We start from the raw sequence: 14,798 nt of genomic DNA on the forward strand, positions 1-14,798 counted from the left end.
TGCATTGTGAAGAAATGGTTTTTCACCTCGCATATTCTTTTCCACTTTCCAATGTTACATGCTGGCGAACTAGAACAAAGAAACTACCGCTGGAGATGGTCTTAGACCACCTCCAGCGAAGCTTTTTCATCATGGTTCGCCAGCATGGCAGCTAACTTTTTGACCAAAGCATTGCTACAGCTGTTCAACGGATTAAAAATATGCAACGGCACTTCATCAATTTTTATATTAAAATATTAAAACTCTATTTGCTTCTTTTTTTTCACTTATATTTTTACTATAAATATAGTTTTTAGGAAAAAATTTACCAACACAATTTTCTCACTTTTATTTTTTTCTTCAATTTCAAATTTCTCTATCACAATTTCATCATTTTATTCATAAACTTTTAATTTTTTTCCAACAATTTATTCTCATTATTATTTTAAGTGATATAAAATTTAATGTGAATAAAATATTAATATATAAAGTAAAGTTGTGGGATCCAATATAAGTTTTTCAAAGTTGCACTATTGAAATGAAAAACTAGTTGAGTTGCTTTACGCTGACTGATAGAAGGGTAATAATAGGATTTATATTATTAGTATGGTTGTTGGGCTTTTAGTAGTGTTTGGGCTTTTAAGTTATTATTATTATCCATTAAGAATGTTATATAATGTAGTCTCATGGAGACATTTAGAATCAATCAATGAAAAATCAAAGTTATTTTTAATTCTATTTTCTTAGTTTGTTTACTTGTTTCTCTTAGTTTTGTAAACCTTGATAGGTTTAGCTTTTGCTTCCTATCAATTGGTGCTTTCATCATGTACTCAAATCCTCCTATGAATTACCCTTATCTTACACCTTCATCTCATCAATGGAGCATCCCTCCTACCTATCCCACAAACCCCTCTTTCACAACTCCTATCACACCTTCATTTCCATCCTTTCCATGGGAACTTTTCTCATCCTATTACACAAATCCATATGTTCCAACATCATCACCAAGTTTGTATCCAAATCATGGATATTCACCACATCCACCTAACCCTAATCCATATTCATCTTACTCATCATCTCCTTATTCATATTCATATGACTACAATATTTATCACCAACAACTCCAACCAACCAACACCTCCTCCATAATTTCTCATCAATATCAAACCTATTCTAGAAATAGAAGAGATTTTGATAAATATCTCCAACTGACTCATTCCTCTTTTAAGAAATTATCTCAAAAAAATTCTCAAAAGCTTTCTGTTTCGCGAAAAAAACAAAAAGCTAAGTTTCCCAAAGTTCTCTTTGAAACAAATCTAAAACAACAATCAGAACAAACTCATAATCCGAACATGGTCGGATTTTCTGCTTTCAACTTTGAATTGTCTTCTTTCACCGCGACTTCTTCTATGTTCGGATCTTCATCGGCGAATTCAACACAGTTTGGAGCATCTTTTTCGAACCCATTTGGAGCACCGTCGGATTCTCCACCGTTTGGAGCATCTACCTCGGCTTCTTCGACTTCTTCAACGCTGTTTGGGGCACCATCGTCGTCCTCGACCTCTTCGACTCCGTTGGGATTTGCGTCTTACATAACACCGTTTGGAGGAACTTCATCTGCTTCGACAACATCAACTCTGTTTGGTGGAACATCATCTACGACTGCAACAACAACATCCGTTTTTAACTCATATGAGACCGGCGCGAAGATATTGTTGTTTAATGATGTTTTAGAACATAATGCATATAAGGTGTTTGATAAAATACCTCTCTATGTTTCTGATGAGCTTACGTCGGAAGATACTGGTTCTATTGTTTCTATTGAAGCTGAGAATGACGAGGAAAGGATTGTGGATGGACAAGGTTTTCGAATTAGAGCAGATTGTGATGGATACTCTACTGCTAGTTCAATTGATTATGATGGTTTTAGTGACAGCGTGATGCAACACCGTTCCCAACAACCACGGTTCCCAGGGGAGTTAGATTTGGAGTTGCAGCAAGGTTTCCCTTTGAATACCATAGCGAAACCTCCACGACCTCCGGAACCTCCAGTTGTGTTGAATGCCTCAGCAGGCTCATATATTAGCGCCGAGACAGAATCTATACGTTGTGATTTTTCTGCAACATTATCACCAAAAGTCCCTTTGACTTCTCAAGAAATCACACCTTCACCAGCAGTAGAATCAAGTTTTGAACCCCCGGGTCAGATCAATTCACAAAAAGCAATAGAAGAAGGCGAGGAATATCTTGAGGTTCAAAATTGTGGCGTGGAAACAAATGATCATCCACACTCAATCTCATTGGAGTTACACGACCCTACCGGTTCCACGACTAACAACAACACCGAAATTGTGAATTTTGATTCTGCGGCAATAGAAATAGTTATCGAATCACTGACATTAGCATGGCCAGATGCACCGGGAACAAGCTTTGAACCCTTGACTGAACTTGGTCTACATACTGAAACAGAACCTCAAGTATCGGAAGCTGTAGCATATATTGAGAGCCACCATCCTACTGAGGAAACCGATATTGAGATTGATGCCGCTTCCGAGGTTAGTGCTGAAACCGAAACTGAAAATGAAGGTTCTCAAGTGAAAGTGGAGATGGATGTTCTCACTGGTGAGATGGTAATAATTCAATTGCCTCAAGTGTCGGTTTATCTTACGTATGGTGATAAAGATTTTGAAAAGTCAATAGTATATTACAGCAAATTTGGAGATTATTCAAATTCTTCTCAAATGGCATTCTTTCTCAATTATTCTCGCACTCTTCGTTTCATTCGTTCTCCCATTCCCGCAATGCTTCTTTCTTCTTCTGCATTTCAACAAGGTGATTATTTGGTGCTAAACAAGTGCAAGCCGATGGATTTCGGTAATGCTTGTTGGACGTATAAACAATTTACGAATGATATTCAGACAAGGCAATATAGATGTCCCGAGGTTCTTCTTGGTTCCAACTACTCAACTCCAGCTGATATGTGGTTCTTTGCTTGCTTTTGCTTTGAGCTTGCCACTAGTGATGTTCCTTTTTATCCTCACAGTGGTGATAACGATGATAGGGATGGGGACCATCTGGCGTTGATGAGGGAGCTTCTTGGAATGATGCCTCGCAAGATTGCTCTTAATGGTCGTTATTCCCGACACTTTTTCAATAGATGTAGTGATTGGCGACACATTTGTCGGTTGCGGTTCTGGCCTATCACTAAGGTGCTGCATGTGGGTTGCAAGAGTGGAAATTGCATATGGTCTGCTTCATATCCCAGAAACAAGGCATCTGCTAGATCTGTCAAGGGGATTAAGAAAATTGGTGTCATTGGTTCTCCTTTCACATTTGCCACTACATTAGAGCATGAATACAAGAGTGATATCTTTGGAGAGAGAGGAATTTTATTGGGTGCCGTTCATGGAATTGTTGAGTCCTTGTTTAGAAGGTACACTGAAAATGGAATGAGTGAAGATCTTGCTTATAAGAACACTGTTGAGTCCATAACAGGAGTAATATCTAAAACCATCTCAACTCAGGGCATGTTGGCTGTATACAATGCTTTATCTGAAGATGGAAAGAAGGAATTTGAGAAAAGTTATGGTAAAGCGGTGCAATTCTTTACCATGTTCCGAAAATCAAAATTACCTTGCATGATAAAATTGATTTTTCAAGTTCTGAATTTTGTGTTGCAAATAATCAGTGACAATTTTTCATTCAAGCAATGGGATCCAGGAACAATATCTCTATTCTCATATTGATTTTTAGAACCTTGAGGACAAGGTTCATGTGAACCCCGCGGCAATGATAGAAGGGTAATAATAGGATTTATATTATTAGTATGGTTATTGGGCTTTTAGTAGTGTTTGGGCTTTTAAGTTATTATTATTATCCATTAAGAATGTTACATAATGTAGTCTCATGGAGACATTTAGAATCAATCAATGAAAAATCAAAGTTATTTTTAATTCTATTTTCTTAGTTTGTTTACTTGTTTCTCTTAGTTTTGTAAACCTTGATAGATTTAGCTTTTGCTTCCTATCACTGACGTGACTTAATAGATCGCACAAACAATCCAAAAATAGATTCACAGTTGGAGATGCTCTTAGTGTATTCTAATAACAGTATAAGTTGACACTTAAAATAGTCGTGCGCATATTCTTTTTTCTCTTTGTTTATTTTATTTTTAATTTAATTACAAACAAATTAAAACTAAGCTTTAAAATAAAATCAAAATTCCAATATGTTTGAGACGGTAGTTCTATTCTTTGTACGAGAATAACAACATTGATCACGGATGATAATAAAAAACACATTTTTAAATTTTTATATCCGTTATAAGATCTTGAGCATTGAAATGTTTCAGAATTCACATCTACGGTCAACATTGATTATCCATGGTGGTCACATCTTTCTATACGACCATCCAACCCGTCACCGAAATTCAAATTCCCGCCCCTATCGCCAACGTGAAAATCCCAGACTCGGAAATTCCAAATCCTCATTTTCACATAAAATCAGAACAAAAAGAAGATCAAAACCCTAATGTCATCATCAACCACAAACAACAAGAATATGAACGACGTTGATCGTTTATTCGCATGCTTCAAGTGCGGTGTATCACCGCCTCGTAAGTCTTTCAATTTTCTTGTTAATTTCTTTTTTGAGTACGAAATTAAGAACGTTGTTGTTTCAGCTTCTGCTTTGATTGAAAGAAAAAGAAGGAAAAGGAAATTGGAGAAGGAAAAGTCGAAGAATGAGATAGTATCGGAATCTCCAAATCCAGGATCAATTGAAGGAAGAGAAGAGAAAACTCCCTTATCACGCATCAAAACCACAAACGTCGAATCTTCCATAGAGAAAGTAATGTACTTGCTCCTGTTAGTAATTTGTTTATGTTCTTTTTATTGTATATTGATTGATTAATTAATTAATTCTTCTTTCTTATTTGAATAAGCTTGGAAGTAATTTAGGTTAAGTTTTCATTAAGTTGATAAGCATTATTTAGGTTATGTTTGGATTGATGGATTAGAACGGAGGTAGTGTAATAGAACATGATGGAATGGACTAGAAATTTCATTTCATTTCATTGTTTGTTTATTTTTTATAATTTGACATAATGAGACATAATAAATTAGTTTATTCCATTGCGTACTCTCAAAATTGGGGAAATGAAAATTGAAGGATTGGATGGAATAGGATGTAATGAATTCCATCATGTTCTATCTGCTTCATATATTATTTGCAAATTCATACAATAGAATTTGATTATATACAACTCTATTTCATTCCAATCTATCACTTTCCAACCATGGTTGTTAGGATCTAGCTTTAACTCCCAAAAGCGTACGATCTTAGGAGTTGGGAACCATCCACCGCTCTTATTGGCAGAAAGATCGTGAATATGGAAGGAGCGATGAGAGCGCAGAGAAAGAGCGTGAAATCGTGGGATCGTAAGATCCCAACGATTCAGGTTTTTTATTTTATTTTGACCTATTTTGGATTTTTTGACCCGGTCCAAAAACTGACCCATTAGTAACCCTAATAGCAGCGCTTATATTTTTAGGGTTTTGGGACTTGGAATATAATAAATCTACTCTTGAAAAGTGCAAACCATTTATCGTGAAAGCTGCTCAGCCACCAAAATCATTAGAACTCTACTTCCTCACCATGATGATTTGATTTCTTCTCTTCATCTATTTCCTCTATAAATTCAAATCAAGTCATTATATTATTCTCATCTTTTCCATCGTTACTCCAATACAAAACTGCAGATGAAGTAGTTTGTAATATGTTTTGAGTTGTTATGAATTTTATGTTTTGAAAAAGTTATGTTTTTTTAATTGAATATTTGCTATTATGATTAAGTTAATAAGAATTTTATGTTAAGGTTATTTTTCTCAATTATTTTTTATAATTTTGTCTATTTATTGGGATCTTACGATCCGAGTTACGATCCTACGATTTACGCTTTTTCGATATCCTAACGCTCTTTATTGAGATCCCGATTTTGACAACCATGTTTCCAACAATTCCAAAGGTACCCTTAATATAATATAGTTTAAATGAAGCTTAAAATTGAAAGCAAAATGGACCATACTAAAATTTAGTATCCCTCCTTGAAACCTTTAAAAGGAAAAAAAGAAACTTAAGTAATCGCTTATTGCATCAACGTTTATCATATCTAGGTTGTCGATAGCGTGCTTATTTCTCATAACCATTCTTCACCTATTCTACTAGACATTATTCTTGACTTGCTACATTAGTGTCTAATGGGGATGAGGAGTTGGAGGTGGAAGAAGAAGAGTCTGAATCAAGTGATAAGCAAGATGATATTAATGTTGTGGAACTTATAAGTGAAGATGAGATAGAAGTAGTTATGATTTAGTCATTTTGTTTACGTTTGTTTAGGTTTATAATTTGGTTTAGTCATTTTGAGAACATTTATAATTTTATTTTGATGAGAACTTATATTGAAGGTCCTGTTGGAATTTATGTATCTTGTTGCAACTTCTGTTTTTAAGGTATTATATATGTTGTTCAAACTTTTTTTAAGTATTTATATATTCATGTTAAGTATTTATCTTGGTTTTTAAAGCTTACAATATTGGTCATCCCGCTATCTTCCATACAACTATAGCATTTTGGGGGTTTGGTGCTACGTGCCGCTATCCGAGATTAACAACCTAGGTGCTTATGCATAATTATTTCTGTAAGAAAAGATAAAATAAAGTCAAAATATTTTTATGTAAGCTATCCTAAAGAGGTTGTGGAAATTAGTTGAAAAAAATTTACAGACATGTCATAAGCAGTTTCCATCAACTCTTCCAAACAGTCTGACAAGTTATTATGTCATTTAAATAAGCCTATCTATAGGCCCATAGTCAATCTAACAAATTACCATTTTTATGGTCAAATTGCTGCTTTATTCCTAACTATTATATGTACTGTTTCTTCTTTTTTTCTGGTTTAAGTGCATATTTGTTTCTGTACATATATTTTTATGGAAATAAACTGAAGAAAGGTTATGAACATGTCATAAGTCATAAGTTGTTTTCATAAACTCTCCCAAATAGTTTGACAAGTGTTTATGTCAGCAGTCGATAAACTCAAATAAGTCGATCCGTAGTCCCATAGTCAATCAGAACAAATTACCATTTTTTTTTTGTCAAATTGTTGCTTTATTCCTAACTACTACTTCTCTTGAGATGCTGTGAGAACTGTATGTATTGTATCTTGTGTCATATTCTTATTTAATTGCATATTTCTTTTTGTTTTTATACTTATAATTTTATATAATACATTACATCCTCTTGTACTATTATCATTGCTACTAGGCTCATATTTTATGTGTCAAAACTAAATTTCCTTGCATTTCAGCTTAAATCAGCAATAGCTAAAACCAAAAGCTGTAGTAGAAGGAAGCAAATCTCTCCGGTTGTATTCTATGGTTCTCCTCATGGCGTGCCTCCGAAAAAACCAACCAGTTTATGGCGATTGTTACATGAGATACGTGTTGATCTCTCCCAGCGAAATAAACAGAACTTAAGGTGTTTTTTTGAAGCTGGTTTCTACCCTTTACTTTTTTCAACTGTTTATTTTTATTTTACTCAATGTATCAGATTATGGCTTGAATCAAAGGTTGATTTTTGTCTAGGAAGGAAGTTTGGTTTACATTCCCTAGGCAGGATGAAGCAGTAAAATTTGCCAAAGAACAAGAAGATGTTCATCTCTTTAGTTACCAAGATCACTTTAATGGCCAGAGAAGGTTCCTTGTGTCTACTTATACAGAATTCTGGCGAAGGTCTCCTTAGCATAATTTTTGTTCTCATGTGGATCATTATTTTCAACTAATTAATTGTCACTAAAATCATTCTTTTTATATATTCATATTGCCTAGTGCTGTACTCTCAGGTACAAAAACATGCCTTCCAAATTCCGTCATCATTATGAAGTGATTCAAGAGGTAATAATTTTGTGTTTAATGTTCACTGATTTCATGGGAAGACTTATATTGTAGTTACTAGTTATATTCTGTGATGTGATCGATGTGGGTGCCTTATGCGTGTTTATTCAAGTCTTAAAGTTTCTTTGCTCCCAGGGTTTACCATGCCACCTTTACTTTGATTTGGAGTTTAATACAAGAGTCAACATAGGAAAGAATGGAGACGAAATGGTTGATCTTTTGATATCAGTAGTTTTAGAAGCCTTACATGAAAAGTATGAAATCCATGGAGAGCGTGATTGGATAGTAGAACTTGATTCTTCAACTAAAGGTATGACATTTTTTTCCTATCCAATATAGTCAATATCGAGTGTTAGATCATAAGATCGTAAGATCTTACGTGCTAAGGATGCCTTAGAGTGCTACTATCAAAGAAATATCGTTTTCATCACCGGTGTGGTCAAGATCGAGCTTTTTGAAGCAAGACCATACCATAACAATAGTTCATTCGAACAGTACTGAACCGTTTTAATTTGCTTAGAACCAAAGTATTGATTCGTTACACCGGTTTTGAACTATGAACCGAACCATACTGTTACTAAACAATTTTATTTTTAAAAAGAACCATTTAACAAAGTGAATTAAACCGTTATATTTTTTTGGAATTTTTTTAATAAAAAATCATTTTAAATTTTTTATTTTAGTATTTTTCTATAAACATGTTTTTTATATAATTAAACGGTAGAATTATATAACAAAGTGATAATTAAATATCAATTAAATCAATTATTTTATTTTAAAAATAAATATTTTTTAGACTAAAATATATATATAAACTGTCAAAAAAAAATTTTTTGGAAAAATCTGAAACAAACCGTACTTAAACTAAAATAAATAATTTATACTATATTTTTCATATACAATACAATTAACGTCTCCTATGGAAAACTTAGAATTTAAATTTATTTATTAACCGTTAAATAAAGTTCAATTCTTTTATGAAGGTAACTTTTATTATTTAAAACAAACTCGAAGTTTAAATAATATTTAAAACAGTGAAACAGTAAACCAAAGTACCAAACAAATATATATACAGTAGCAGTAATACCAATGCAGTGACACTATTAATGGTTCGGTTCTCTTTGATTTTGTTTCAGTTAATTATGGTTTAGTTCGGTTATTGAACTGTTTCGCAAGCCGACCGATCCTACTTAAGATGCCGTGCTTGACTACATTGTTCATGTCTATTCCATTTGTTGTAAACTGCAGCTTTGAAAACTATAGGGAATATGATTTTTCTGGTTGCTTAAATGCTTTTTCTTTAAATAGCCGATGTCATGAAATCTTGGTTCCATCTTCATTTCATTTTTTCTTCGATTTATTGTTTCTTAGGGAAGAATTTATAGTTAATCTGCATAAACTAGCATTGACAGTTTGGTTTTGAGAAGTATTGATTACCACATGGAAATCAGTGTTCATCGGTTCAATATTTGATGGCAGTTATCTTTTTCATTAGTCCTATAAAAATTGCATGGCTTATCTTGTTGACCGTGAAATGCTTCAACCGCCTTTACCTGTTGTCTCCCTCCCTTCAGTACTGTATAATTCCTTTTGTATTCTGCTGATTTGTGTGGATTGCACATATCACAAGCAATACCCGTCGTTCTCTAGAGCCTGTCCGTTTTAAGTGAAAGAAGAATTCAATCCTTGTCCTTGTGCAAAGTGCTAAGGGTTTTACCATTGTGAACCAATTATACCATCAGCATTTTCTGAGATCTTCTGCATAGTTTTCTTCACTGTTTTTCAAAACATTTTATATTTGACTTGGCACTCTACATGTTCTTAACTTTTATAATAAATTATTTGTTAAGTGCTGCTAAGACATTGATTCTAATATTTTCACATATATAATTATCCTTATCATTTCTTATTATTGGACTTGTAGACAAGTTTTCTCGTCATCTAACAATACGCATACCAAAGGCTGCTTTTAAGGATAACTCTCATGCAGGTGCCTTTGTTTCAGAAGTAAGTCCAAGTATACTCATCTTAGTTCATAAAAACTAGAGATAAATTTTGGATTGGGGTGATTTCCTATCAATTCTTGAGAATCCAGTACTATTAGAGTCTAGAGATGTATTATTCATCCTTCTCTTTATGATGGGAATCTTCATCAGAAATTTACTATAGGTCGACTAGTTGACCTAATTAACTCACAAGCTGAGGTTGAAAGATTTCATAAGAAGAAGAAAAGGAGATGCGCTAAAGAGGAATAGGGGGGGCTTAATTATAGAAAGATAAGAGAGTAAAGGAAAGGTATCGAATCGGAAGGGGTAAATTATTGTGAGTGTGTGAGGGAGGAAAAGGAGATTCTGAATATGGTGTGCCATTATGAGTTATGACATGTGCTCTTAGTTTCAGGGAAGTGCTATCTAAGAGCTGTTTTCTTGCTTGTATTTATTATCATATCATATCAATGAAATAATCAATATTTCAGTAGAGATTCCTCTATTGTCACGAATAAAAGAAGTATTTCATTTATCTGTATTATTTTTCTATCACTTTCTTTTCACAGTTAACACACTATGTGAGTCATTTTATAAATGTTTTTCAGTAATTATGAATGCTTAAAAGGGAAGTTACTTAAGAAAATGTTAATTATACTAGCTGATAACACAACCTTCTCTATAGTATTTCTTTTGTAGAAGTATCGGTTACTGACTATATTAACAGGTTTGCTCAAGAATTCTAAATGCAAAGGGGGAAGATAAAAGTTATGAAAAGTTATTTGTAGCAAAAGATGACAATGAATCTGCTTGCCAACTTTTTGTGGATACTGCTGTATATACTCGGAATCGTTGTTTCCGTCTTCATCTATCTTCAAAGGCAGGAAAAAGTTCAATTCTTTTGCCGACAGAGAGATTTAAGAGCAAGCACTTGGTATGCATTTTTCTTACCTAATATAAATATTTCAAATTATACCATCAAAATAGTTTCATCGTGAAAAAATTTTCCCCAAGAAAAAAGTAAAATAATTTTACAAACTATTTTCAGTATTGTAGACTACTCTGCATATAATAAATAGGATTGAACCTGATCGAGAACGGGGAATAATAAATGTTATATTTGTTGACATCCTATGGAAGAGTCAGTCACCATTTGATGCGTTTTCTTTGTCCTGTAAAGAGGATTATTGCATGTATTCTTGTCGGTTCTTGACCTGAGAATCTAAGATTTCCTGTTGAAGACAGATAGAATCATTCTATTATATATAAGAAAACTAACAATAAGTGCATTACCATGAGCAAACTGCTTTATTTATTTTTTTATGATTGCATTCTGCCTTTAAATAGCTTGGTTCAAGTTTTATTGCCACTTAGTTATTTTTCTGTTTTGGTGTTCAAGTGACAGAGTGAAGAAGACATGTTCATGGCTTCCTTGATCTGCAACATGGACGTTGATTGCGGAAAGCTTCTGGTCTGCAAACCAGACTTAGATTGCGTGAAGACTCTGCATTTTGATACAGAGGTTGTTTTGGGCTTAAAAATTATAATTCTCAATTTAATTTGAAGGTTTTCATATTTTTCAATATTACAAAATATATTTCCTTAAAATAATACGAGGTGTTATGATGTCAAGTTTGTACTGAGATTTCTTCTATACATAGGGGTTTAGCATATATCAGACTTAGTTTGGTACTACCATTGTTGCCTCCTAGAAATTTAAATTGTCATGATTAATAATTGCTGCTTATTTGACTTTGACAGTTGAATTGTAATCTTGGAAACTCTGTCCAAATTCATCCAGAACTTACATTTAATACTTGCACAAGTGAAGTTTCAAGAACATACTTCATGGGAAAGTCACCATTCCCATTTGTGGACGAATTTATATTATCTGTTGCCTCTGTTGGGAATATACCAGGTTTGTTGTAGCATGTTTTTAAAGCAATAAATGGAACAATTAAATGAGGGATATTCTGTTTTAGTATTATGAATTTAAGTAACATTACTTGCACCGATGCACATACTTTCTTCTCACAAACCTTCAGACTCCCATGGTATCCATTGGTAGCAGCTTCGTCCCGCTCTCCCCGGGGTTCAAATCTGAGATGTTTGAGAGAATGAAGTTCTTGCAAATTAGTCTCCAAATTTTTCTTTCTTTTTCAGTACAAGTCACTTTTTTCTGAACTTATACATACTTGTTTAAGCTGTCACCAGATTCTCAAGCTTGTTTGAGACTTCAGTTTAGTTCTACTGACTGTTAATTTATTGAATGTATAGGAAAAATTCATAGTTGGTATTTATTCTCTGAATTTGGACTGCTGATCTACAGCATGACAAAAAATAGATACTGTGAGCGAATTGGCAGACAACATAAAAGCAATAATGGTAATCTCCCATATGTTCTTTTTTTTGTATGTACTTATTTCTCCTGGAACTACTTTTTAGCCATGTATGAATGTAGAAGATTCTCCACTCTTGAAAATGTTTTTGACTTTATGGATAGATATTCCTTGTATTATGATTATGATTGTAGATTTAATAAGGTGAGAAACTGCAGTAAGAAATGTGGTCCCACCTTGTCTTTCATTTTAATATTTTCGCTTTTATCTAATTGCAACATTCTAATACATTTGATGATTTTCTGGTCCAGTGATGTACGTTGTTGACCTAAAAAGGGTAATGTACTATCAGAAATGTTATGATCCTGACTGCCGAGGTTAATATGTTTACAGTGAATTCTTTGAAGATCCGTTCAACTTGCCATTCTTAACCCTCTTGTAACATGTTAGTTAATTAATGGGAACAGGTTTTCGATCTTCTTCGCGACCAATTCCAATTCACTTGTTCTCCAATCCTTCAGTTGTTGGTTCATCTGGGATGTCGAATGATAAACAGCCAGTAGATGATAAGTGGGGACGTCAGCCTGATGATAACAACAAACCCAATTTTCTACAATATGAAGACACTGTTGAGGACAACTCCAGTGATTCTTGGTGGCTAGAAGCCATAAAAGTAGTAGAGGATGTGGAGAGTAAGCAAAATGCAACTGAGTTAAGCACCCAGGTTAGTTCGTCTTCATTTAGCTTTCCAATGCTACAATTTACATAAAATCATCATCAGGCTCTCTCATTATTTTTAAAAATACGACTGAAGCCCTGTCTCCTTTCTTTAGACAGTAGGAGAAAGTGTCTTTTTAGATTTCAAAACCTACATGCTTTTTTAGTGACCAAATTGTTTATTAGCTCTGTATAAGTAAATTATCTTGGAGCATGACTGTGCTTAAGGTGTTTTATTTATCTTAATTGGTCACATGAATATAACACTAAATATCAGTTCCATAAAATGTGTTCAAAGCAGGAGGTAATTGATGATGGCGATGATGAGTGGTGGCTGGCTGCAGAAAGGACTGCATCCCAGATTGAACTGACATATACTTCAACTAATTCAGAATGTTAGCACCATAATTCAGCTCGCGAATAACGTGCGTTGTATGCATGTCCATTTTTATGATACTCTAATCATAGTGTCTCTGGGATGAAATGGATGTCTGCGGCTCTCTAGTTGGATCAACAATTAGATGATTGAAGCCAGGAGAGGGGGTTGCTATACTTATCCGCAGCAACCTAACATAGAGAGGAGATCCTGAAAAGAAGCAAAGTTTATGAGATAATCCTGGAAGAAAAATGAATTTAAGTGTTGGAGATATGAAGCTCAATCTCTCCTGCAGAAAACAGAACAGTCAGGAGAGAATTGTAAAAAAGAGAGAAGAGAGATATAGAGAGAGGGAAGTCTGGTTGTACATATATTTTTTGTTTTCATTTTATATAATGTTTATTTCAAATTGTTAATAAGATGTACACAGGGTTCTCAAACAATTTTGAAGAGTGTTCTAGTCTTAAAATTCGGTCTATAATAATTTTTTTTCCTATTTTTTCCTTTGATTTTTGTTTCCCATATTTTTTTCTTAATTTAGATTAAATACAATTAATATATTTTTCCTTTAATACGGCTCTCTAAGTCTAAACATGAAGTCATACTTATATATGGGTAACAATTAAAATTGTCACGGATGGGTATGACATGAGAAGTGGAATGTTGTTGGAAGAACATCGATTGAGATGAGGGTGGTGCTTTGATCCAATATGGCTCCAGTATGAGTGTTGATCGGGCTGATTTTATTGAGCCGTTTGCTAGCCCGGAATAAATAGTATTATTTTTAATTTTTGTTTGTGAAATAAAAATTAGTGATATATTTTTTGAGTTTGTATGTGCATAAGTAATCAAATTAAAAGAAAAGATTCTTTTTCTCGAGTTATAAATTTCTGTGTTTGGAGTGGTGTGTTTTTAAGGTTGTTTGCTTTGTGGTTAAAGTCTATTTTAAGAGTTCTTTGGTTGATAAAATGGTCATGTGAGTTATTTTTGTATTCTTAAAGAAAATCGGGAGAAGATATATGGTGTATTTTGAGTGTTTTTAATCATGATTACTTTTCTGGTGAAAGGTAGGAGTTTCACTTGGTTCTAGCCCAATAAGGGTAGCTAGTTGGATTGATAGGATCCTTGTGTCTAATGGGTGGTGGAATAATTGGGGGAAGGGTGGAAAATGGGTATGAGCCGTTGGGCAAGTTTGTTATGCGTGCATTTTATTTGCGGGTTGAACTAAGGTGTGAATGCAAACATTAACATGAACTTTTGCAACTTAGGCTTTAGGGGTGCATGCCACGTCCGACCCTCATTTTTCACGGAGTGAGACTGGGTTTTAGCCCCGCACCATCTATTATGCTTGTCTCGTTTTTTGCGGCGTTTTGTGGAAAATTGCCTAAACAACTTTGTTTTTCACCCATCATCACTGAAGGGCAATGACCTAGTAAACCCTTTTTAGAGAC

At 33.9% G+C, this 14,798-nt stretch overlaps 2 protein-coding genes across 2 annotated transcripts; both read left to right on the forward strand.

Annotated features, from left to right (window-relative positions):
• The first annotated feature begins 803 nt into the window (after nt 1–803).
• On the forward strand, nt 804–3,725 carry LOC131650754 (uncharacterized). The gene has a single exon (XM_058920460.1). The coding sequence runs from the start codon at nt 804–806 to the stop codon at nt 3,723–3,725; it is 2,922 nt and encodes a 973-aa protein (XP_058776443.1).
• A 630-nt stretch (nt 3,726–4,355) lies between these two features.
• LOC131653111 (uncharacterized) lies at nt 4,356–13,840 on the forward strand. Its single transcript, XM_058923160.1, has 14 exons — nt 4,356–4,594; nt 4,661–4,827; nt 7,345–7,514; nt 7,622–7,768; nt 7,879–7,930; nt 8,066–8,240; nt 9,855–9,937; nt 10,643–10,849; nt 11,321–11,437; nt 11,677–11,833; nt 12,193–12,300; nt 12,566–12,631; nt 12,722–12,978; nt 13,273–13,840. Exons 1-14 carry the CDS (start codon nt 4,510–4,512, stop codon nt 13,369–13,371), a joined length of 1,890 nt encoding a protein of 629 aa, XP_058779143.1. The 5' UTR covers nt 4,356–4,509; the 3' UTR covers nt 13,372–13,840.
• The last annotated feature ends 958 nt before the right edge of the window (nt 13,841–14,798 follow it).

This window comes from Vicia villosa, linkage group LG2 (genome assembly GCF_029867415.1).
Source record: "Vicia villosa cultivar HV-30 ecotype Madison, WI linkage group LG2, Vvil1.0, whole genome shotgun sequence".
Taxonomy (NCBI): Eukaryota; Viridiplantae; Streptophyta; class Magnoliopsida; order Fabales; family Fabaceae; genus Vicia; species Vicia villosa.

What these genes read in the sequence shown, in the direction of transcription:
- LOC131650754 (XM_058920460.1), top strand. Translation starts at nt 804, where the DNA reads ATGTACTCAAATCCTCCTATGAATTACCCTTATCTTACACCTTCATCT.
- LOC131653111 (XM_058923160.1), top strand. Translation starts at nt 4,510, where the DNA reads ATGTCATCATCAACCACAAACAACAAGAATATGAACGACGTTGATCGT. An exon ending in TATACAGAATTCTGGCGAAG is followed by an intron (nt 7,769 to 7,878) that starts GTCTCCTTAGCA and finishes CTGTACTCTCAG; the next exon opens with GTACAAAAACATGCCTTCCA. An exon ending in TTATGATCCTGACTGCCGAG is followed by an intron (nt 12,632 to 12,721) that starts GTTAATATGTTT and finishes TAATGGGAACAG; the next exon opens with GTTTTCGATCTTCTTCGCGA.